The sequence below is a fragment of the Bubalus kerabau genome, chromosome 1 (genome assembly GCF_029407905.1).
Source record: "Bubalus kerabau isolate K-KA32 ecotype Philippines breed swamp buffalo chromosome 1, PCC_UOA_SB_1v2, whole genome shotgun sequence".
Classification (NCBI taxonomy): domain Eukaryota; kingdom Metazoa; phylum Chordata; class Mammalia; order Artiodactyla; family Bovidae; genus Bubalus; species Bubalus kerabau.
This window is the reverse complement of record NC_073624.1, coordinates 187,244,198-187,267,044: the sequence shown is the minus strand read 5'-3', so window position 1 is coordinate 187,267,044 and position 22,847 is coordinate 187,244,198. Positions and strand designations below refer to the sequence as shown.

General features: G+C 52.4%; 3 protein-coding genes across 19 annotated transcripts in view; 2 read left to right on the top strand and 1 right to left on the bottom strand.

Moving 5' to 3' along the window:
- SAFB (scaffold attachment factor B) overlaps positions 1-12,637 on the top strand; it is a 61,338-nt gene extending 48,701 nt beyond the window's left edge. For 3 of the 7 annotated variants that reach the window (XM_055546707.1, XM_055546727.1, XM_055546736.1), the window contains 15 exons: positions 859-1,369; positions 1,793-1,842; positions 2,617-2,711; positions 4,363-4,512; positions 4,591-4,673; positions 4,979-5,118; positions 5,275-5,363; positions 6,970-7,076; positions 8,087-8,374; positions 9,212-9,349; positions 9,820-9,862; positions 11,269-11,387; positions 11,647-11,753; positions 12,117-12,168; positions 12,349-12,637. In XM_055546707.1, the coding sequence (XP_055402682.1) occupies positions 859-1,369; positions 1,793-1,842; positions 2,617-2,711; positions 4,363-4,512; positions 4,591-4,673; positions 4,979-5,118; positions 5,275-5,363; positions 6,970-7,076; positions 8,087-8,374; positions 9,212-9,349; positions 9,820-9,862; positions 11,269-11,387; positions 11,647-11,753; positions 12,117-12,168; positions 12,349-12,451 (2,075 nt within the window). In that variant the 3' untranslated portion in view covers positions 12,452-12,637. Of the gene's footprint in view, positions 1-858; positions 1,370-1,792; positions 1,843-2,616; positions 2,712-4,362; positions 4,513-4,590; positions 4,674-4,978; positions 5,119-5,274; positions 5,364-6,969; positions 7,077-8,086; positions 8,375-9,211; positions 9,350-9,819; positions 9,863-11,268; positions 11,388-11,646; positions 11,754-12,116; positions 12,169-12,348 lie in introns of those variants that run through there. The other 4 variants (XM_055546716.1, XM_055546748.1, XM_055546720.1 and 1 more) reach the window with 3 other exon arrangements.
- Positions 12,638-15,530: 2,893 nt separating this feature from the next.
- Positions 15,531-17,221, bottom strand: MICOS13 (mitochondrial contact site and cristae organizing system subunit 13). Of its 2 annotated transcripts, none has more exons than XM_055546671.1 (4): positions 17,055-17,221; positions 16,226-16,403; positions 16,011-16,062; positions 15,531-15,750 (listed from the first exon to the last, which is right to left on the bottom strand). In XM_055546671.1, the coding sequence occupies exons 1-4, from the start codon at positions 17,081-17,083 to the stop codon at positions 15,653-15,655; spliced, it is 357 nt and encodes a 118-aa protein (XP_055402646.1). In that variant the 5' UTR covers positions 17,084-17,221; the 3' UTR covers positions 15,531-15,652. The 2 variants fall into 2 exon arrangements, with proteins under 2 accessions (XP_055402646.1, XP_055402638.1); XM_055546663.1 differs by lacking the exon at positions 17,055-17,221 and adding an exon at positions 16,739-16,917.
- A 263-nt stretch (positions 17,222-17,484) lies between these two features.
- On the top strand, positions 17,485-22,608 carry HSD11B1L (hydroxysteroid 11-beta dehydrogenase 1 like). Of its 10 annotated transcripts, none has more exons than XM_055546584.1 (8): positions 17,485-17,841; positions 19,524-19,610; positions 19,694-19,824; positions 20,457-20,568; positions 20,970-21,061; positions 21,296-21,458; positions 21,569-21,734; positions 21,837-22,608. In XM_055546584.1, the coding sequence occupies exons 2-8, from the start codon at positions 19,538-19,540 to the stop codon at positions 22,030-22,032; spliced, it is 933 nt and encodes a 310-aa protein (XP_055402559.1). In that variant the 5' UTR covers positions 17,485-17,841; positions 19,524-19,537; the 3' UTR covers positions 22,033-22,608. The 10 variants fall into 10 exon arrangements, with proteins under 10 accessions (XP_055402559.1, XP_055402574.1, XP_055402600.1 ...); XM_055546599.1 differs by having other exon boundaries at positions 19,492-19,610; positions 21,365-21,458; XM_055546625.1 differs by having other exon boundaries at positions 19,492-19,610; positions 22,000-22,608.
- Positions 22,609-22,847: the final 239 nt, after the last annotated feature.

The window sequence follows — 22,847 nt, the reverse complement described above, 5'->3', positions numbered from 1 at the left end:
ACTATAGTATACATTGTTTTAAAGGTTTACGATCCAAAATATACCAGGATCATAGAGATTGGAAACCCAGCCATATCACCAGATCTGTGAAAGTGGCTGATTTCTCATTTTGTAAAACGTATTGGTGAGATGAGACTATCTCATGCCTTTTTAAATGAACATGGCACTTAAACAGATACAGAGAGAGTTTGGATGCCTCTCAAAAGATAATACCTCTGTACTCCACAAAACAGATCTTGTGATATTGGGCAGTGTGTTAATTTTGTGGTTTTTAATTCAGGCAGTGCAGGCCAGTGGTAGGGAGATAACATTTTAAAGCATTGAGACATAACTGGATTCCAGAAGAAGAAAAAGTTTCTTCATAAGAATTCCAAACAAATACTATTCACTTTCTGGACTACAAATATCTCAGAGCACCGGTGGAAGAGATTCTGGTTTTCATGTCGGACTGTTCTGTTAAAAGAAATTCAAAGAAATTTGGAAATTGAGCTCTGTTCAGTGAATGGTGATACACTGAGTTAAGCAACTTGGACTTTGGAAGCTAAATTTGGAAGAGTCATATATACACGCCGACAGAATGAAGACTGTCAAGAATCAGCCAGAAGGTGTTGGGGGTTAAATAAGTCTCTGGGATGCATTCATTTCTCTTCCATGTAGCGTAGAGGCTTATTCTGTAGTCGGTCGGAGTGCAGGTAGTGTAACCAGTGTTGAGTGTGTGTACCCGCGGGTTTTCCAATCTCTGTGTAGCTAGCAGTTCTCTTCGTGTTAGTGTGGCCGCCGTGCCAGTTCCGCATTTGTGATTGCTTTATTTCCCTGGTAATTAAACCTTGTGCCATTCTATTCCTGTTAAATCCGTAGAAAATGAGAAAATACTCGACATTTTGGGGGAAACTTGTAAATCTGAGCCAGTAAAAGAAGAAGGTTCCGAGCTGGAGCAGCCATTTGCACAGGAAACAAGTAGCGTGGGGCCAGACAGAAAACTTGCGGAGGAAGAGGACCTTTTTGACAGCGCCCATCCGGAGGAGGGTGATTTAGATTTGGCCAACGAGTCAACAGCACACGCTCAGTCGAGCAAGGCAGACACCCTGTTAGCGGTAGTGAAAAGGGAGCCCGTGGAGCAGACAGGCGATGACGAGAGGACGGACTGTGAGCCTGTAGGGCTAGAGAAGCCAATTGAGCAGAGTAGTAAAGCCTCAGAGCACACGGAAGCCTGTAGCGAGGAGGCCGCGGAAGCGCCCCCGGAAGCCTCAAGCCCGGACCCCGGGGATAGCAAAGAAGACGTGAAGAAGTTTGCTTTTGAAGCTTGTAATGAAGTCCCTCCGGCTCCTAAAGAGTCCTCAGCCAGTGAGGGCGCTGATCAGAAAATGAGGTTTGTTTTTTCTCAGTTTTAGACCAGACGCTATCTCCTTTTCATTGGTCGTTTAATGACACACATGAGCTGTTTTTCTGCAATTGGCCAGCCAGACTGATGCAATTGTAGTTTACCTCTAAAGAATGTTTGATTTCTCTTTGTTTATTTTAAGCTGATTACATAATCTTTTTTCTTTTCTCAACCTATCATGGTTGTTTTCTCTAAGTCTTCCTAATTATCTTTAGCCCAGCAGAATTAATTAACTCCTGTGGGTCTGAAATCTTATGGTTAGGTCAGATTTCCAATACACCTTTGTAGGGGTATCATTTTTTTCAGAACTAAATTTCGGGTAGGTATGCAACCTCAGCACATATTTTATAATTTTGAGTTAGTTTCCTCTCTGCTTCTTCCTTCTGGAGTGACATTGTCTTTTGTCTCTAGTTCTGTCGAAGATGACTCGGATACAAAAAAGCTTTCCAAAGAGGAGAAGGGTAAGTCAGCAAGGTGGCACCCCCGGGAGCGATGGTTCTAGTTGGCTCTAGCCGTCACACACCCATTTACACCTCACAGGCCTGTGAGCCTGTCTCAAAGCCTTTCTCCACTCTGGCCACCTGCTTCCTCACTGTGCGGGTTCTGGGTTGCAGGGCGGAATTGTCACTTTGATTTGATTTGGACACTTGATTTTGCCAGAGTCCTTTGAGCTCCTCCATCCTGACTTTCTGATTTGTGAACTTCTTGGACACAGTGACACACGCAGATGGAGAAAATGCTTTGAGTTTTCAGATACTGGGGTTTGGTGGGCCCCTGGTGTGGCAGATTTATCGACACCAGAGCCCTTTATTAATGTGCTGATTGAGAAATAGTTTTGCTGGCTGCTCCAGACTCATCCTTAATCGGTGTTCAAAGAAGGCCAGAAGCTGGGGAGAGGATGTATCTCAGGCTCCACAGTGACAGCTCCTGTCTTACATTCCAAAGTCACCTCACTGGGATGGGTGATGCCATCTGGTAGCTGATGGCTACACCAGCCACGGGCCCAGTGGGCCCTGACCAGTCATTAAGGGACATTGCCACTGGTTCTGTCCACCCTGTGGGCAGCCCTAGAACTCATGTCAGGACAGCAGGCTGGCCTCCAGCCCCAGCCTTCTCTGTACTGCTGGCCTCTAGAGCAAGCAGGGAGAGTGTCTGGTTGGGAATGACTCTAAGATACTTAAGACTCAGGATTTTGTCTGTATCTTGTTTTTGACCGGAACTTTCTTTTAAAATAGGTCGTAGCAGTTGTGGAAGGAATTTCTGGGTTAGTGGACTTTCTTCTACCACCAGAGCTACAGATTTGAAGAATCTTTTCAGCAAGTACGGGAAGGTAAGAGCCAACGAAGCTGCTTGCGAGCTCATGCAATATGGCCTCTAAGTGTAGATCATTGTCTCCTGCAATGAGGACTTTAACACCATGTGGTTCTTTGAACTCGTAGGTTTGCAGGCCTATGGCCGGTCCACCCTCACTTAAAGAGATGTGAGGCCAGCGGGAGTTCCCAGAGCCCACGTCCACTTTGTATATCTTGTGCTTCCCTGGCTCCAATCCACCGTATCATTTGATAACTTAATGAGTCCATATCTGGCCTTAAACCTATCAGGGGATTGCTGTTAGGTGGGGAGGACAGGGCAGCCCATTGTTTTGAGTCATAGTGATTAGAGAAGCTGTAGATAAGTGTTGTGAACAAAAGATCTTTGAACTAGACCCCTGTGAGCAGCTGTAGGCCTCAGCTCTGCAGCACAGAGTGGTGTGCCTGGGGCATGTTGCCAGACCCATGTGAGTCTTGTCTCTTACACTTGGGGCTCTCAGAGCTGTGGCAGCCCCGCCTCTGCTCCGTGTTTTCCCCGCTAGGCAGAGTAACTGTAGCCACCTCTGCCACAGCTGCCTGTCTCCCTCTCTCCCTCCTCTGCCCAGAAAAGGTGGACATGATGCCCAGGTGGGGCCCCCACACATACACATTGAGTGCTGCCTCTTCTTCCTTTCTCCCCCAGCCCCTTCCTCCCAGTGCTTCCTGGACTCACCTCCAGATAAGCTGCCATGCCCACACCTCCTTGTCTTCAGTCTGCTTTGCCAAGTAAGATTTAGCACAGGCCCTCATTCACAGTTAGGATTCAGAAATGATAACGGAGAAAACCAACATCTTTGATCTTGGCTGTTGATGTTCAGGAACTAACAAGGAAAACAAAGCTTGACATGTTCCTCACAGTAACTCAAAACTTTCTGGACATCTGCATTACGGAGTGGGACCCTTCTCTTGATTCTCCAGTGGCCCTCAGAGCAGATGTCTGCTCTGCAGGGAAGTGTCCATCTGGAGCCTACAGTGTCTTGGGTACACTGCAGGCTTAATGTGGATTGAATAGGGGCCAGACTCCTGGGAATCCGTACTTTGGGGCTCAGATTTCATGTGGCACAATAAAGATGAATATCAGTGATGGCCTCTGACACACTGGGACTTCTCCTGAGCCATGGGCCTTCTCTCGTAAATGGGCGTCCCCAGCCTCAGTTTGCTGCTGCTGTTGGGTCAGTTAACTACCATCTAGCATGTCAGGATGTATCTGTAGCATCTGAAACATACCCATGAATTTTGTTTTGTGAGTAATAGGGTGGGCTCTGCGTTCCAGAGTGCTCTTTGTAAACCCCTCCTATGTCCCTCTCCTTCTGTAGGTATGTCTTCTTACTGGCTGGCTGCATATTTAGAAACATTTCCCTTCAAGGTTTCCATAGCATTAATGGAATTCTGGCAGAATGCTGCCTTCAGCTTCATTCTCCTCTCTCCACCTCACTGTCATCCTGGTCCCCTAGAGAAACAGCCATAATGGAGTAGGAGCAGCCAGGTTGGATGTGGATTGCCCTCCACATCCTTTACCTGCCACTTGTTGTCCACCTGTTCTTGGCATCTCTTGGAAGTGGCATGAACCACAGTGTAGGGGTCTATGTGGGGGCTTCGTGTCTGAGATGTACATGTGTGTTTTCCTTCAAGGTGGTGGGCGCCAAAGTTGTGACCAATGCCCGGAGTCCTGGAGCACGCTGCTACGGCTTCGTTACCATGTCCACGGCAGAAGAGGCCACAAAATGCATCAACCACCTGCACAAAACAGAGCTCCATGGGAAGATGATCTCAGTGGAAAAAGTAAGGGGCCATTTTCCTCCTGGGATCTAGCCACGTTAGGAAATAATGTAATACTTCTATCTGATTCTCTTTTTTTAGGCGAAAAATGAACCTGCTGGGAAGAAAAGCTCTGAGAGAAGAGAAGGGGAGGGGAAAAAAGAAAAATCCAGCAATACTGACAGGTATGAGTCTTCTTGAGTGGATTATGGCCAAGATGACCTTTCTCTTGATGTCTTGTTCTTCACTTTTCCATGGGTGGGAAAGGCTGTGAGGCTTTTACCCCCTTGCCTTCTGTGCACTTGTTGGAGGATTTTCCCTCCAGTCCTCAGAGGTGTCTCGAGTTCCTCTCCTAGGCTGCATGTTCTCCGTCCTGTGGTTGCCTCCGAGGCAGCCCCATCCTCACTCAGTGCTCATTGCAGGAGTCTTGGCTGGGTTGTTCCCTCAGTGTTTCATCTCACACATATCTGTATCTGCATGCCATTTACAGATCTGCCAACCTCAAGAGGGAAGAGAAGGCTGACAGAAAAGATGACGCTAAAAAGGGTGAAGACGGGAGTGGAGAGAAGAGTGAAGACCAGGATGATCAGAAACCTGGCTCTTCAGAGCGCTCTCGAGCCACAAAGTCAGGTAGCTGACCAGTGGGTGTGAGAGATTGCACCCTGGCTTCAGTTCCTGGCTGGTGTGGTTAATGGGCAACACAAACTACATTTGTTTTCCTTGAAGTTGAGTAGTTTTCTCTCAATACGAGGTGTCCCTTCTTACCTGACTCCTTTCTTCCTATAGGAAGCCGAGGAACTGAGCGGACAGTGGTGATGGATAAATCTAAAGGTGTGCCTGTTATCAGTGTCAAAACCTTGGGATCCAAAGAGCGAGTGAGTCTTCTTTTCCTGCCTGGGTTATTTATTTCCTTTGACAGTTGTGTGTTTTAGGGGGATTCTTGAGTGTAATTTGAGAAAAGCTTGTCAGTCTTCTGAAAACGGAGGGTTTTTCTGAACTTTAAAATTGAGAAGGTTTAAAGGCTTTCCTTCATAGTTTTGGTAAGAATTACTGCCCTTTAAAAAAAAAAAAAAAACTCTTTCGAAATTCATTTATGGATGTGATTAGCTTTATTTGCCTGCATCTGGGCACAGCAGTCCACGTTCATTGCCGGCCTCAGGTTTCAGCAGCTCTCCATTGTGCGTTCGTAACCCACACTTGCCAGAGCCGGCCCTCTGGCTGCCTCTGCGCCCAATCTCCATCTTACTCATTCCGTGCATTGTCTCCGTGCAGACGCTCCATAGAGCCACAGAATCCAGAGTCCCCATCTTAGGTTCTTACTACTTCACTCTGCCTGCTGTTTTAGGGTCACGGGCAGCTCTGGATGTTCATAATTCAATTCTTGACAGCCTTACAACTAGGATGGATGTGGGCCCAGGTCCCCAAGACTACCCACATTTCCAGAGCCATTCAGGGTCCACTGGGCTCAGCACGTAGTTGTAGTTATGCCTAAGGTTGGCTCCAGTGATGCAGGGAGGTCACACAGCCAGGCAGGTGGGGAAAGCCCCAGACAGAGTCTGGAGGGAACTCTCCTGGCTCCCTGTGGTCTCCTTCCCGAGATGGCTCCCCAAGCAGGGACAGTGCAGCAGCACAAGGGTCATGCTTCTGCCCAGGGAGCCCTGTTACAGCCTCAGTTCCCAGGCTTTTTACTGAGGCTAGTCACATACGTACCTTCTCCTGACTCCCAGAAGGAAAGCAGTTGTTCAGCATAAACCATCGTTTGCATGGTCAGGGCACAGTGAGCCATCTTTGCCAGTTAACTGTTGGCGAGGGTACTGTGAATTCCTGGGTTCCCACCACTAGCCTCAGGCCTGCCATGTTAACCTGTGCTGGCCAGATGACCAGCCATTTAATTTAAGCTCAAGAATGTTGTGGACCAGTTACAAGCTGAGAGTTCTGTTATGGCATTTCATATCTGCACTGTGTTCAAATATTTTACTGTATCAGATCATTTCTCCCTTCTTTCTAACAAAAGATGTCAAATGGAAAAATCGAAATGTGGATTCAAGGGCTAAGATGAATAGATATCAAAAATTAATGCCCTCGGCACAAATAAGGAATCCTCAGACATGGCATAAGTGGCCTTGATTGGGCACCACTGGCTGTTTAATATTAAAGAATGTGTTTTGGATGCACTTGACAAAATGAAAAAAAGTTTGTGTTTTTTTTGTTTTTTGTTTTTTTTTAATCTTAAATGAAGTTTCTGAGAAAATCCTCTTTTCAATGTTGACTACTGAAGTTAGGCAATGGATTCCAGTTTAGCTTGGTAGTGAGTCTATGAGTCTGGATTTTGGTGAGCCAAGGTGAGGTTTCTCCAGAGAGAATACAGTGTTACCTGATTATTTCATTTGCTGTTCAGCTTCATTTCTGATCTTGGATGCTTGGACCTGGACACAGTTGATTCTTCCTGGTTTAACTTGTCAATGCTTCTTGGTGAACCAGGTGTCTAAGAGCCAGGATCGCAAATCGGCCAGCAGAGAGAAGCGGTCTGTTGTGTCCTTTGATGAAGTCAAAGAGTCGAGGAAGTCGAGAGACTCGGAGTCTCGCAGGTGAGTTGGGATCCAGGGATGTTGACTGATTTGGGCGACACACATACCAGCCAGAAGTACAGTTTTGGTGAAGTAACTGGCAAATAGATGAGTGAAATCGACCCTCATGCATGTTTACTTTAACATGATAAAAATATTTATCAGACATTTCCCAGTATTGAGAGAAGGACAGGCTCTCTCCTCAGTGGCTTCAGGTCACTGGTCTGTGCCTTTGGAGCATCTTTTGAGTCTCTGGCTCCCATTACTGATGCCCATGTCAACATAAACTGCTGGCTGCACAGAAACATAAAAGTTAAATTCATCTGTATGATGCAAAAGTAAATCTATTTGAGTTTGACCTTTTGAAATGACTAAAAATTTATAAAGGAGTCAACTAAATTAAAATTTCCCTTCTCAGCACTGAAAGACCAAAGATGTGTGGCAGATAGGAATAAAGGTGATTTGAAATAAATAAACAAAAATTAGCCTGATAGCAAGGTTGACAGAAGTGGCTCAGCAGGGTAATAAAACATCATTGAGTCTTACCAGGGATCAGGACCATGCAGATGAATGCACTGGAAGAGGTGATCCCGGCCTTTCCACTTCATGGACTCCTTCCCAAAAGCCTGGTGTTACTATCTTTTGGATGGGGATGCACAGGGTCCAAGACATGGTCCCTGAAGCAAGGAAATCACAGAAATGTTTGTCCTTGACACAAACAGAAAACAAGACTAGATAAGGCATTTCTGCTGGTACTATTCCCTGTCAGTAAACAGAGCAGAGAATGGACAGGAGATTGGAGGGAAGTAGATGTTGGGCATCATCAGTATCTCTGCAAAAGTTGGGCTGTCAGCTTCTCAGCCTAGTGCCGGGAGGGAGGGTGGGTCCTGTACAACCTGCTGACTCCACCATCCTCTGGCACTTGCTTGTTACTAAATTTATCTGCAGTTCAAGGCCCTCCCCCCCCCAATCCCACCAGGGGGCACTGCTGCAGCTCAGGGATCCCTGCAGCCTCTACTCTTTGCTTGCAGGTTGCGTGAGCATAGCGAGCGTGAGCAGTCCATGCAGGCAGAGCTGGAGCGGCAGGAACGCAAGAAGCTGCTCATTGCCCGCGAGAGGCTGGCCTTCCACAGACACCGCCTAGAGAGGGAGCGCATGGAGCGGGAGCGGCTGGAGCGGGAGCGCCGGCGGGTGGAGCATGAGCGCCGTCGCGAGCAGGAGCGCATCCACCACGAGCGAGAGGAGCTGCGGCGCCAGCAGGAGCTGCGTTATGAGCAGGAGCGGCGGCCCGCCGTCCGCAGGCCCTATGACTATGGGCGGTAAGCCATGCCACAGCACACTGCCACCCCTAAGGTGGCCCGTGGCGTTTAGAACTCGGCCATGTTCCCCAGAACCCTGTTAATGAGTGATTTTTGTTTAAAAAGAAGCACAAGGGAAAAAAAAAAGCATATGAGGATTTGCTATAGCTCAACTTGATATTCTGTACTTTATATGGAAACCTGAGGTGGTTTGAGATTGTTGGAGAAACAGTGGGTGAAAGTGGTTCTTATTAAATCATTAGGTTTGAGTACCAGCACAGATAGACACACACACACACACACACACACACACACACACACACACACACACACACACACTTGCCAGGCTTTGACACACACACACACACACACTTTCCAGGCTTTGAAATCATTGCAGTGATATAAATGGTTTTGAACCGGTACATTGCAAGTGCTCCTAATAGTCCTCTGCACTGGGTGTCTCCTGAGTCAGATCTGCATGGGGCAGGACAGTTAGTGCACTAACTGTCCTAATAGCCTTGCCAACCCTTGTGACCATGAGCGGTTCCCAGAAGGGATCTGACATCCACTTCACTGATCCCCTCCTGTAAGGAGACCTGAGCTTTCTTTCTCTTTGGGGGATTCAGGTATGTTGGATAAGAGAATGGAGCTTTTCAGTCACATTCCACATCACCCCTCCAGGCACTCTCACCTCTAGTAGCAGAGAATAGACTCTATGGATAAAGTTAGTTCTCATTCTTTGAAGTGATGGGGCAGTTGGACTGTTGAGGGTTTAGTTTTACCAGCTTCCACAGAGATCATCCATTAAGGAGGAGAAATGTATGCCCACCTTTCTTGCTTCCCGCCCCCCTACCCCAGGCGAGATGATGTGTACTGGCCGGAAGCTAAGCGGGCAGCCCTGGATGAGCGCTACCACTCTGACTTCAACCGTCAGGACCGCTTCCACGACTTTGACCACAGGGACCGGGGCCGCTACCCTGACCACTCCGTTGACAGGTCAGCTACTCACCCTGGCCACTAAATTCATGGGGTTTTGTTGTTTGTTTTTTTTTTGCCCTGGTTCATTCTGTTCTGTGTGTGTGTGTGGACCATTTTTAAAGTCTTGAATTTGTTAAAATGGTGTATCTGTTTTATGTTTTGGTTTTATTGCTCCATGACATGTGGGATCTTAGCTCCTCAACCAAAGATGGAACCCCCATCCTCTTGATTGAAAGCCTAAGTCTTAACCACTGGACCACAGGGACATTCCCTGTCCTGTTATTGTTTTTTTTGGTCCATTCATAATGAAGATCTCAAGTGGCACTTGTAGGTCTCAAGCCCAGTTGAACCAGCAGTGTGTGTGTGTGTGTGTGTGTGTGTGTGTGTGTGTGTGAATTACCTGAGTTCAACTTGGGAAATGTTTTCCATTTGGGGATCTGTCCAACCTATGTTCCACCTCATGATTTCATTTGAATTGCCTTGTTCAGGAGAGAAGGTTCAAGGTCAATCATGGGAGAAAGAGAAGGACAGGTAAGGCAGAAGCTGTGATTTTAGCCTATTTTCCCTGTACAGTTGATTCTCTCTTTTTTGACATGCCTGCTTCCTCCTCCACCCAAGTTAGAGTGATGAGGAGTAAGGGAGTGTGGCACCTGCAGCCTGTGGAACAACAGCGTGAAGGAATAGCTTGTACTTTGTGCTGGCCCAGAATTCAAGCAGGTATTCTGAAGCCTCGTATAGCCTTGACCCTGAGGTTCTATACATCTTTGTGACTACATGGGTACTAAAATGCTGGAGAGCTTTGCGTGAGCCTGCCAGGGTCTGTTGGAACATTGGTGTGACCCACGGTGCTGGCCAGATGTGACGCCTCATGTGGGCTCCAGTGCACCTGGAGTGTCAGTGGTTGCCCACGCATTTTTTCTTTAGCAGAATTAACACATTACAAAACAAATGCGGTTTTTTCCTTTTTTTTTTTTTTTTTTCTCTTATATTTAGCTTGAGAAACTCTCCAGAGAGCCTTGACTTTTTAGTGGGTTCCTTGGAGAATGGAAAAGATGAGGGAAGGTATGGTCAAGGCGTTACTCGGCAGACAGAGTCGCCACCCTGGGGGTTGGTGCTCTCTCTTACCATAGCATCTTGATATACTGTCCACCTCCCTCCAAGCCTGAGAACGTGGCTGGGAGTGGCCAAGCTCCTGAGGCCTTTCCTGCTGCCTCAGGAGCAGTTCTTGACCCTCTCCCGATTCCTGTTTCTCTCCTCCCAGAGGTACGTCTCACACACAGCTGAATGTACCCCTGGTGTCCTGGGTTTCCTGTGATGGACACGTTGAGCAGCAACATGGTGGTTACATGTCCCTCTGGGATCCAGAGCAGGGTCACGTCCTGGTGCTCCCACTCCTCCTGAGCCTGTTTCTCCAGCTGTGTAAGGGAGCAGGGGGTGTTAAATAAAATGACTTGCGTATGTCTATCCAGTCCTGCCATGCTGCTCTTGAACATGGATGGCTTCTGTCATCTGATTTAGACAGTGCCCTCCTGAAATCAAAAGGCTGTTTATCCCTGGTGACTCCATGATTATATTCTGCATGCAGGCACCTGGCACATCGTGATCATTTCCTGCTGTGGGTCAGCCACTTGACCCCTCCACCCTTTGGTCCATGGGTGCCTGAATCTCTGCCTTCTGGCTAGGGAGCACCTAATTCAGTCTTGGGCTCCACGAGCACTTCTGCCCAGGATGTGAGCAGATTTCCAGAGTGCAGCTGTGTCATGCCAGCTGAAGGCCTCTAGACCCCAGAAGATGTATACAGTGCCTGTTGGCACTGCCTCAGACCTACAGGGGCTTCTGTCTTGAGTTATCGTCCTTGTTGTTATTAACTTGTTGCCCAGAGGCCGTGGGATCCAGGGTTGTACTAAAATCTTTCATCTTGGCCCATTCACATCCAGCATTACCCTGAACGCCACGGAGGACCAGAGCGCCATGGTCGCGACTCCCGTGATGGCTGGGGCGGCTACGGCTCCGACAAGAGGATGAGCGAGGGCCGGGGGCTCCCTCCTCCACCCAGGTTTGTGACCCATGTCCCATGGTCCCCACCAGGGCCTCACATTCAGCTGGCCTAATTGATGTATCCAGCTGAGGACTCCTGGTCTTGGAGATAAGCTGTTTCCAGTCTCTCTGGACAGCCTTGGACCAAGTGCCAGTTCCATTCCCTGCAGCCCTCCATTGCTCAGAGGGCTGGGATCACAAAATGCCAAACTCAGTGTTGTTGCTGTCCTGGAAGGCCAAGGTGGGGGCAATCCAAATCAGAGGTGTCTTTCTCCAAGGGGCAGACGAGAGTGGGGGGACCACGGCCGCAGAATAGAGGAGGACCGTGCGTGGCAGGGCGCTGCTGACGGAGGCCTGATGGACAGGGACCACAGGAGGTGGCAAGGTGAGGGCCGGTTCTCAGCAGTTGCAGTGTCTGTGCAGAAGCACCAGGCAGCTAGAGGCGCCCCTGCTCCTGAGGGTGGGAGCAGCACTCTGTTTTTCCCACCTCTTTCTGCACTGGGTGGGTGGGTGGGTGGGCCTGGGGGCTCCTGAGTGGGTGGGAGGGGTGCTGTGGGTGCCATAGCGCTCTCTCTCTCTGCCTCGACTTAGCGAGGACCATGGGTATGTGTGACCCATGTGCTCACATATGCACCAGGAACCTGGGTCTTAAGACAGGGACTGGAGCCCTGAGTCTGAGCCCTGTGTCCTCTGAACTCCGTGTCCTGTGCCCCAGGGCACTGTGTGAAGAGTATTTCTTGTTTTGCAGGTGGTGAGAGGAGTATGTCTGGTCACATGATGAACCGGGGAGGCATGTCCGGGTAAGGATTGTCATCATTGGTCTCGTTTTTGCCTGTAGGCTCTGGCGGGTGTCACTGCTGCTCACAGGGTGTACCTTTGACCCTTGGTGGTGCCACCCCAGAGGGAAGAAAGCCCCAAAGAGACTGGGCACAGGGCAGAGCCCACTGAGGGAAAACAAACACAATCTGCTTTTGTTCCAGGCGCGGCAGCTTTGCCCCTGGGGGGGCCTCTCGGGGCCACGTGATCCCGCGAGGTGGCTTTGGGAGCAGACCCACCGACGCCCACTTCACTCGCCGCTATTAAGTGCTTGGGCTCCTGTGTTACGCGTCACGTGGCAACAAGAATATGTTCTGTTAAGGTTCCCTTAAACTGTGTACAATAATTTTTTTTTAATCTCCTGCCATATTGTAGCTCAATACAATGTGAAATTGTTTTTGTTTTTGTTTTTGGTTTTTTGTAATAAATGTGTTTCTGTTCCAGTACCCTTTATTTAAAGCATTGTGTGTGTTTTTTTTTTACCTCAAGTAAAATGAAATTACACTCATCGATGTTAAGCCACAGGTCTTCTTTCAGGGAAGGAGGCTGGAAGGGGGCAGCTTTCAGGGACTTGGATTTTCCAGAAGCACTTTGCCAGCAGCACACCCAACATGAGCCCAGGCCCAGAGTTCAGAGGACTGTCTGGGCTGTGCATCTCAGCCATCTGGCTCTCCTTGGGGGCCTAGTGTTTATTCCCATCGCCTGCATTCTCCCTCTATATATGAGATGCTTGCCCCATGTGGGTTTTGTGTGGTAAAAATACACATGAAATTTACTATTTTAACTATTTAAGGGTATAATTCAGTGGCATTGTGTATATTCTCTGCGTCATACATCTGTTCCCACTGTCTATCTCTAGAACTTCCTCTTCCCAAACTACAACTCTGTCCCCATCAAGCACTTATTCCCCAGCACCCTGGCTCCCACCACCTACTTTTTGTCTCTGAAATGACTCCTCTAGTGAGATTGTGTCCTACTGTGAACGACAGATGACCACATGTTCTGTGACAGGAGCAGAAGGGCTCTTGGACACCAGGTGATAAAGTAGGCCTGGGCGGGGTGGGCAGGGCCCAAGTGTAAGGGGAGTTGTCAGGATGGAGGAGTGGGGAGGGGTCTCACTCCACGCAAGGTACAAGTATGTTCAGGGATCAGGGGCTGCCTGGACTCCAGGGGTGACCAGGTTTACTGCAGAATGCAGTGTGTAATGGGGCAGTGCCACCTCCCTAGGTCAACTATGTGCCTTGTCTCCAGGGGCCCTGGGTCTGTGTGGATGGGGCTGGGGCCACCCGACTCCACTTTTCTAGGGGAATTCAGTGGTCAGAGCCCTGCTTCTTGGCTCCCTTTCTCACACTCAGGTAGGGTCTGGCCTGGCCCTCTTTGGAGGCTGAGATGTACCAACAACCAAAGCTGACTAGGCCCATTCCCCCAGGCCCACAGTCAAGGGAAGACAAACACGGGACAGGCCTTTTCACCTGTTGGCTGAATACACCTCCACCAGACCAGGCACATCCCTGTCATAATTCCTCCATATTGACTGGGCAAGAGGGACCTGGCAGACAGGACTCAGTTAAGCTTCACACAAGAGAGCACCTGGAGTCACCCAGGCGGGTCCTGTTATTGGAAGTGTCCTTACAAGGGAAATGGAGGCAGAGGGGCAAGATGGAGACATGACAGAGGAAGACAACCCTGCTGGCTGTGAGGGTGGGGTAAGGGGCAATGGCCTCTAGAAGTTGGTCAAGACAGAAAACACCCCACGCCCCACAGTCTGCCAAAGGAAGCATTATATACTTGGCTTCCAGCCTGCTAAGACCCACGCTGGACTTCCAGCTACATAGGGCAATTGCGTCCCCTGAAGACAGCTGCCAACACCAGAAGACATTGGTGGGTAAGGCGCCACTGGTATTTGGGGGGTTGGAGGCAGGGACACTGCTGGACACCGTGCCTGGGGTGACCCCAACACAGATTCATCCTTCCTGGATGTCGGTGATGCCGAGTTGAGGAAATGTGCCCCGAGGCGATGGACACTGACAGGGCACTGAGAAGCACTGGAGGAAGCGGGTAGGGGAGCCTTCCTGGAGAAGGCATCTAAGCCAGGGGAGATGGCCTAGCGAGGGGCCGAACAACGGGAAAGGCAGCTGTGTTCTGGGAACTGAGGGCTTCCGGTGTGTCCCAGAAGGACAGAGGGGAGGTGGGGGAGCCACAGGTGTGAGCAAGGTCCATAATGGAATCAGACATGGTCTATGGGGAGCAGATGGAGGGAGTGGCCCCAGAGGTGGGGCCAGCAGGGAGCTGGTCACTGGCAAAAAATACAAGTCAAAGGAGAGGAATCTGGGTCTGATGACGAGGGCATAGAGAGGTTAAGAGCAGCACCAGTCTCCAGGCTGTCAGATCATGACCAGGTGGCACAGGTCATGCAGGGCTCCCCTTTCCCAAGCACAAAGTCCTCCCCACCCATTCCTGGCTGAGTGCATGAACAGACGTGCAGTTTCCTATGCTCAGGTAAGCCTAGGAGACACCCTGGCCTCTGAGCTCTGCCTCCCGCATGTGTAACACTGCTCTGCCATCCTGGCTCACAGTCCTGAGTGAGCTCCATCCCCTAGAGTGACATGAACCCAAGAACTCTTGGGGACAGACAATCCTGTGCCAGCTCAGGGCACCAGTCGTTACCCAGGCCTGCTCCCTGCTCCCAGGGTAGCTTCATAAGCCGGCAGCTGGCTCCCACCCACATCCACCTCCTACCCTGTCAGGGGCAGAGGTCTTCTCCTGCTGCCACCATGGTGGGATGCCTTCTGTGGCTGGGTGCTGGGGACCTCACAGGGAGCATCTCAAGGGTTCACCCTCCCCAGAGCTCCAGCTGGATGGGGAGACATGTGGGTCACCAGGCAGCTGATCCAGAGTAGGCATGGGGTGTCAGAGGCGGCTTCCCAGGGGAGCAGGATGTGCTCCCCAGCAATCCTCAGGTTGTGGGGAAAGGGGGGAATGGGAGTGGACACAAGGTGAGGGGCAGGGACTTGACTAGACATGCAGATCAGGGAGCTGAGCAGGGAGGAGAACCAGTAGCTGTGGGGACTGCCGGCCATGTGGATCAGCCCTTGCCCCCAGACTGCCCCACCCTGTGCTCAGCCCTCCAGAAACCAAGGAGACCCCAGACCCAGATGGGCCCTCAGCATGTTCTGAACCCTGAGCCCAAGGGCTATTGTCTGTTCCCACTCCCCATACCAGGTCGAGGGCCCACTGGTGGGCAGGGTCCAGGTACAAAGGAGTGGACCTTGGCCTTCGATCAAGGTCAGGCCCCCAGGAGCCAGAAGCCCATTTCCCGGGGGTCGGTCCAGTACATGGATTCAGAAACACTTCCAAGTCCTTTATTGGGCCAGCAAGACCAGGAGCTGCCCAGTTGGGTCCCAGTCTGGTGTTTGTGGCGCCCCTGCCCCCCTGTTCCCGCCTGGGGCAGACAGCTTCTCTGACAGGCTACTTGGCTTGCTCCTTCAGGTATTCCCAGCCCTGCTTGGAGTACTCCCAGGCCTTGGAGGGGGCCACGGACAGGGCTGACATCATGGTGATGATGCCTGTGGGGAGGAAGGGCCAGGCACTTTGAGCAGAGACTTTTAGAGGTACCACTACCAGCTGTCAGTTCCACACAGGGAAACAAATGGAGGTCACACATTGCTCCCCACTCCCTGGAATCTCCACCCCCTTGTCTCTTTTAGCTCTTGGGGAGGGAGGTTGTACAAAGAGCAGGAAAGCTAGTGATGAAAATGAATGGCCAGGAAGGGATATAGGAGGTATCTGGGGCCCCTCCCCTGCCTGCAGATGGACCAGGGCCTACCTGAATTCCAAGAGTCGCGAATGTGAAAGTTAAACTTTGGAGGGGCTGGGAGCTGGGGAGAGAAAGGGAGAAGGGGCTGGTGAAAGAAGACCTGGCAGGCCCAGCCTCCCTCACAGGCCAGGAGAGCAGCATCCAGTGCCGAGGATGCCAAGCAGGGCTGAAGGACCCGAGATTACATCCCTCCCAGGCACAGCCTCAATACCAGCTCAGAGTACCTGTGGTAACTTAAGGCCTGTCTGCTCACACACATACTGGCTGAACTGGTACACGGCATTGGGGACCACCTCCTCGGCTTTCTGAAGGACCGCCTGACTCTTGTCACTGGACCCCAGCAGCTCCTGGTCGTACACGAGGTAGACAGCACCCCCAGCCACACTGCCCTTGATGAGGAACCTGCAGGCAAAGAAAGGAACCACAGTAGCTCAACAAACACTGCTGGCCACCTCCCAGGTCTAGGCCTGCAAGGGTGAGGGTGGGGTTAGACTCCTAGGGGAAGGGTGCCCACAGTCCAAAGAGGGACACACCTGAAGCCAGGCAGCTAATGGGGGAAGCGCGGGGCATCTTGGGAGCCCAGAGGCGGGCCTGACACACAGCACTTAATTTAGAGCGTGCAGGAATATTCAGCGCCATTTAACTGGTACACTGAAGCATGGAGAGGGACGGGGTCACTCGAGATCCTGCAGAGGCCAGGGAAAAGTTAAGGCTTAGGACGTCTGACCACCTTCTACCTTCCAGTTCCCGTGGAATGCTCCGAGAGGAACCCGCGGGAGGTTTCTAAGTGTCCATTTAACCTCGCAACAAATGCGTGCGGTACTCCCATATTACAGAGCCGGCAACTGAGACTCCGAGGGCTCTAGCATACAGAGTGCGAAGGCAAGGACTCGCTAGGAAGCAGGAAGTGGAGAAGCTCCACCCTGTCTCAACAGACACGGGAGACCTGACACAACGGGCAGCAAAGAGGCGATCGGGAGCAAACCAGATGTCGGGTGCCCACAGAAGGGAACATCTTCGGGGGCTTGAGGCCCGCCCGGTGACCCCACGAACCTCATCAGCGACCAAACTCGGGGTACCATGATCGCTCGGCTCCGCGCGCAAGGACACTCGGTTCGCCCGCCGCTTCCGGTTGCGGCACCGCAGGGGCCTCTGGGACGCGTAGTCTCTTGTCAGCCGCAAAGGCTTCCGGAAGTCGGAGTCTCGGCTCCGAGAAACCAAAGATGGGCTGCGGTCCGACTGCAAAAAACGTCTCCGCGAAGATTAGTCCTCAAGGGCCGGCCACCGCAAGGCTGTCTGGGAAAAGTAGTCGGCACTTCCCGTGAGGCGCGTCTAGCTGCCAAGCCTCCTGGGAAATGCAGTCGGGCGCAGCACGGCCCTGGTGACGTGAGGGAAATAGAAGTCAGGTGTCTTGAGTGAGGCCTGAGAGAGAGCCACAACCCAGGAGATCCACCCGCGCGAGGGACTAAGGGCTCAGGCCTAGGAAGAGAGTGTCTGCCTGCCGGTTGTCACGGCAACACGAGGGCGGAATTGCCTGATAGGCGGGGCTTTGGCCACGTGATCCGGTCGGGGTTGGGGCTTCCTTAAGGGGTGGGGTCAGGGAAAGAGCTAGGCCGGAGGCTGTTGCCTGGCAACGCCTGGAGCTGAGTTCTCCCTCGCAACACACAATCTAGCCCCTCCCCCCGAGGAGGGCGGTTCGGAGTCACGTGACTCAGACCCTACGCAGGGGGGTGTGGTCCGAGCCCCGGAGACACGGACGTAAAGTGAGGCTGGAGGGGCGCGCGCGTGGCTCCTAAGCCCGGACCCCGGCCCCTCTGGACGTTGGGAGAAACAAACCTGAGTGAGTGAATGCGCGGTTGGGAACGTGCAAGTGGGTCGCACGCCCCCTTTGTCTAGAGGAGAAACTGAGGCCCAGCGATGTCAGGAAGCCAGTGGGTTCTGCGAGGATCTGGGTTCTCCTTTTTCTCCCCCATCACATCCTAGCTATTTCATCCACCCATTCATCCATTCACCCCCGCCTCCCGCCCACCCAGCTTGCCAGGTAACCCCTGCGGGGCTGCTGTGATCAGGGCCTGGTTAAGGAGAGGGTTGAGCTGAGGGGCTTCAAGGCTTTCCCTGGAAGTGGGGAGAGGTGGGAGAGCGTTTTTTGCTGAGAGGATGCTGGCATAACTGGGTTAAGGCGAGGAGTTCACTTCTCTGAGAATTGATAGATTTATGGATGGGAAGTGGGGGAGATGAGGATGGACAGGAAGGCAGGGGCCAGACCTGCTGGGTCTCCATTCGGGGAAGTGGTGAACCCTGGAAGGGTTTGAAGCAGCAAGAGACATGCCAAATTTTTTTGGACAGAGATCCCTATGCCCTGTAATCTTTGCCCCATGCAGTTCAGAGGATAAAAACCCCAAGATGGAATGGGCCTGTGCCCTTTTCAGGGGAAACCCATGACCACCTGAACTTTAATTAGCTGGCTTTTCTCTCTTATGCCTTCTACCTGAGATACAAGTAAATCGACTCCCACAGATGAAGTCACATCTTAACCCTGATGACATGGACACCTCCATCTCCAAGCCAGTCCTGAGTGTCCACTTCCTTCTGGGTGTCTCCAGATAGAGCTGTCTTCCTGGGCTCCCCCACTTCTCACCTCCCAGTATTCCTCATATCACTCTGGATCAGTCTATCTATTGAGCACCTGCTACAAGTCTGGCAGTTTGGGGCACTGAAGATCAAAAGTGAGCAAAACAGGGACTTCCCTAGTGGTCTAGGGTTTAAGACTCTGCGCTTCCACTGCAGGGGGCTTGGATTCTATCCCTGGTCGGGGAGCTAAAATCCCACATGTGGCATGACACGTGGCCAAAACATTAAAAAAAAAAAAAAAAGTGAGCAAAACAGAAACAGGTTTCCTTTTCCTTTCTGCCCTCATGGAAGTGAGTCTAAGGGGAAGGAGGGAGCCTGAACAGGTAATAAATTATCAAGATCATTTCAGGGGATGACAAGTGCTGAGAAGGAGATGAATGTTGTACAGGTAAGGAACAGAGGAGGATCAGGAAGAGAGGTGCTGTAGAGAAGGAGGCCAGGCAAGCGCCCTCTGAGGAGGTGGTGGTTGCCGCGAGACTTGAAACAGAGAGCCACTGGGTTGTACTTGGGAAGAGCATCCTCGCAGAGGGAGCAGCCGGTGCAGAGGCCCTGAGGCAGGATGGTGACTGGCTGGTTCCTGTCATCAGTGACGAGGCTAGTATGGCCAAGCAGAGTGAATGAGAGGGGCTGATCCAAGCAGGGTCTTTTTGGTCACCCACCTTTTGTCCTAAGTGAAACAGGCAGGGTTTTCAGCAGGTAAGATTGCTGCAGTGGCTCAGGTGAGCTGGATGATGACCTGGACCAGGTTGTGGCTATGGGGACAGAAAAAAGGGGCCAGGGCTGGGGGCGTCATCACTTGCTATTTGAACAAAGACACCATTGGGGAAATGGGTGTGACTGGGGTTTAACTCTGGGCCAGGCCTATGTGGGCTGCCCTCTCTCCCACTGCAGACCCAGGGAGGGCCATGAAGGTGCTGCTCCTTACAGGGCTGGGAGCCCTGTTCTTTGCCTATTACTGGGATGACAACTTTGACCCAGGTAAGTGCCCGGGTGTGGGGGAGGGAGGGATGGTCTGGCTATCCTGTCCATCCCCCACGCTGACCATCCCTGCTCGCCGCCAGCCAGCCTCCAAGGAGCCCGTGTGCTACTGACCGGAGTCAGTGCCGGCATAGGGGAAGAGCTGGCGTATCACTACGCGCGCCTGGGCTCCCACCTCGTGCTCACTGCCCACACCGAAGCTCTGCTGCAGCAGGTGAGACACTCCATCTGAAGTAGGGGTGGGGAGTGGGGAACAGGGATTGAGTTTGAACCCCTGCAATCATCCGGGCTTCCTGTGTGACCTTGGGCAAGTCACCTAATCTCTCTGAGCCTTAGTTTCCTTATTTGCAACTCAGAGACAAGAAAAGTACCTTCTCCTGGGTTCTGGTGTGGGACTGAAGCAGTAAGATAATTGTAAAGCGAGGAGTTTTTCTCACTGAAGGAGAGTAATGATAGTGAACAAAGGCTGTGCTGACAGCTCAGGTTCTCAAGGACAAAAGTGAGGTGGGTAGACATTTCTTAGCAACAGCCCAGTATTGCTTCAGGGAAATATACATCTCCTGGGGACAAACCTTCCAAAACTTCAAGAGGCCAGCAATCTCAAGATTTATTTGAAATCTCCTGAGTTTTAAATTTTGAAGGTTGAACAAGCAAAAATGTCCCCCATTCTGGCCCGTGAGCTGCCAGATTGCTATCCCAGTGTTAAAGCTTTGGGGATGATGTTAAATGGAACCCGAGGCTCACTGAAGGGGAGGGGAGGCTTCAAGCTGGGGCCGTCATGGAGCCGACAGGTGGAGGGGGACCAGCTGGGGTGGAGGGGCCCACGGGCAGCTCTGGCCCCCCCAGGTGGTAGGGAACTGCCGGAAGCTGGGCGCTCCCAAGGTCTTCTACATCGCTGCGGACATGGCCTCCCCTGAGGTGCCCGAGCGCGTGGTGCAGTTTGCGCTGGACAAGCTGGGTGAGGGGCGGGGCCTGGAGTCTGGGACCTTGGTCTAGGCTTTAGGGTCAAGACCCAAATTGGGGCGGGGGTGTGGTAGTAACAGCCGCCTGAGGGTGGAGATTTATGGCTCCGGGGGCGTGGCTAGGGGGTGGAGCCTCATGGCATCCAGTGGGTGGAACCCATCCAGCGGGTGGAACTCTGGACCCAGCCCATTGAATGAGGGTTGAGGCCCGGTTAAGGAGTAGAACGGGTTCTCTTTGATCTTAGTTGTGGCACTACCTGGGTCAGAACTCACAGAGTCCATGCTCTAGCCGGAGCTTCGCTAGTTCAGGGGTCAGGGCTCGGGGCGGTGTCTCATAGGGCCGGGGGGTACGGAGCCTCAAGGACTAGCTCCAGGCTGACGGGCCTCTCCGGGCCAGGAGGGCTGGACTACCTGGTGCTGAACCACCTCGGCGCCGCCCCAGCAGGCACGCGGGTCCGCAGCTCCCAGTCGACACGTTGGCTCATGCAGGTACTCCGCCCCTCCGCGGTCCCTGCTCCGCCCCCTCGTGGCCCTGGCCCCGCCCTCCCGCCAGACTCCACCGTCTCCCCGTTCCCATCAGGCCCTGCCCCTCGGGGCTCCAGACCCCGCCTCCCCTGGTTCTAGGCTCCGCCCTCTTGGCCTTGGCTCCGTTCCCCGGCCAATGCTCCCACACTTTCATCGGAGCGCAGTCTCAGTCCTCAAGCCCCGCCCCTACCTACCAAGGCCTTCGCCCCTTCCCCATCTGGGCTTGGATTCCTCCTCCGCCTGGTGACTCGCAGTCGCCACCTCCAGATGAACTTCCTAAGTTATGTGCAATTGACTTCTTCGGCGCTGCCAAGCCTGACTGACAGCAAGGGCTCCCTGGTGGTGGTATCCTCATTGCTCGGTGCGTGTACGTGGGGCGGGGCGTGGGGAAGCCACAAGGGCTGATGCAGGAGAGCCTGTAGCGGGCAGGAAGGCTTCAGCCGCTCAGCCACTGCCCTCCCGCGCCCCCAGGCCGGGTGCCCACTTCCTTCTCCAGCCCCTACTCGGCAGCCAAGTTCGCGCTGGACAGCTTCTTCAGTTCTCTGCGGCGGGAGCTGGACGTGCAGGAAGTGAACGTGGCCATTACCATGTGTGTTCTGGGTCTCCGAGATCGTGCCTCAGCCGCCGAAGGAGTCAGGTGAGGTCCAGGACACAAGGCGGGGCCAGGCTGGCCTGGGAAGGGCTGTGGCCGGGCTGCTCAGCCCCAGCCGCAGTCCCCATCATACCCTCCCGTCCCCAGGGGCATCACGAGGGTCAGGGCGGCTCCAGGGCCCAAGGCAGCCCTGGCCGTAATCCGCGGAGGCGCCACGCGTGCCTCCGGGGTCTTCTACCCGTGGCGCTTCCACCTGCTCTGCCTGCTCCGCAGTTGGATGCCACACTCAAGGGCCTGGTTCGTCCGCCAGGAGCTCAATATAACGACGCCCGCTGCTGCCTGAGCCTCTGGGCTTGAAGCCCCTTCATCTTCCCAGAAGACCCTCCAGCCAACCGTCATGGAGCTGGGACACACACTGAAGACACTTCTGAGCAGGTGGTCAAGGGCCAAGAGAGTCATCAAGACACAAAAAAGTAAACCCGAGAAAAACTACCAGCACTTGAAAACAAGCAGAACTCGGAGTGTACCAGGCATCTTGTCACAAAGTCGGAAGTCAATTACCTCAGTCTTCTTAGCTGTTACTGGTGATACGAGAGTTGCTTCCATTTTGCAGATGGACAAACTGAGGCTCAGAGAGGTGATGTGACTTGTCCTAGAGCCCCGGCCCCATCAAACAGATCATACCACCACTGAGCCACCCTTGGAGCCCGCTCTATCTGTGACCTGAATCCACTGCCTCCCACTTTGTTCTTTCCACTCAGTCAGCCTCAGAGCATCCTCCAACCCTTTCCCCAAGCAAGGGAGCCCCTGAAGCTCTCGAGTTGCTCTTGGGGTCTGAGGAGAGGGAGGAGTAAAGGAACATGTTCTAGGCTAGGTCCAGCCTCCCATTTGATAATAATAAAATCCTTCTTCCCTTGCACATCCGCTGTTCAGGTTCCTCCAGTTTGTTTGTGGCAGGAGGTGGAGAGGGATGTCTATGATATATTTATGTCAGAACGCTCAACTTCATTTCACAGATGGAGAAATGGAGTCTTCAAGACAGGTGGACCTCATCCAAGAAGTCAGGGATGGAAGGGAAGGGAACCGCTTGTGGGCCAAAGGCGTTATTTGCAGCACTAAGCACGTGATTTATGCCCCAGTAATGATCACCTGCATCAA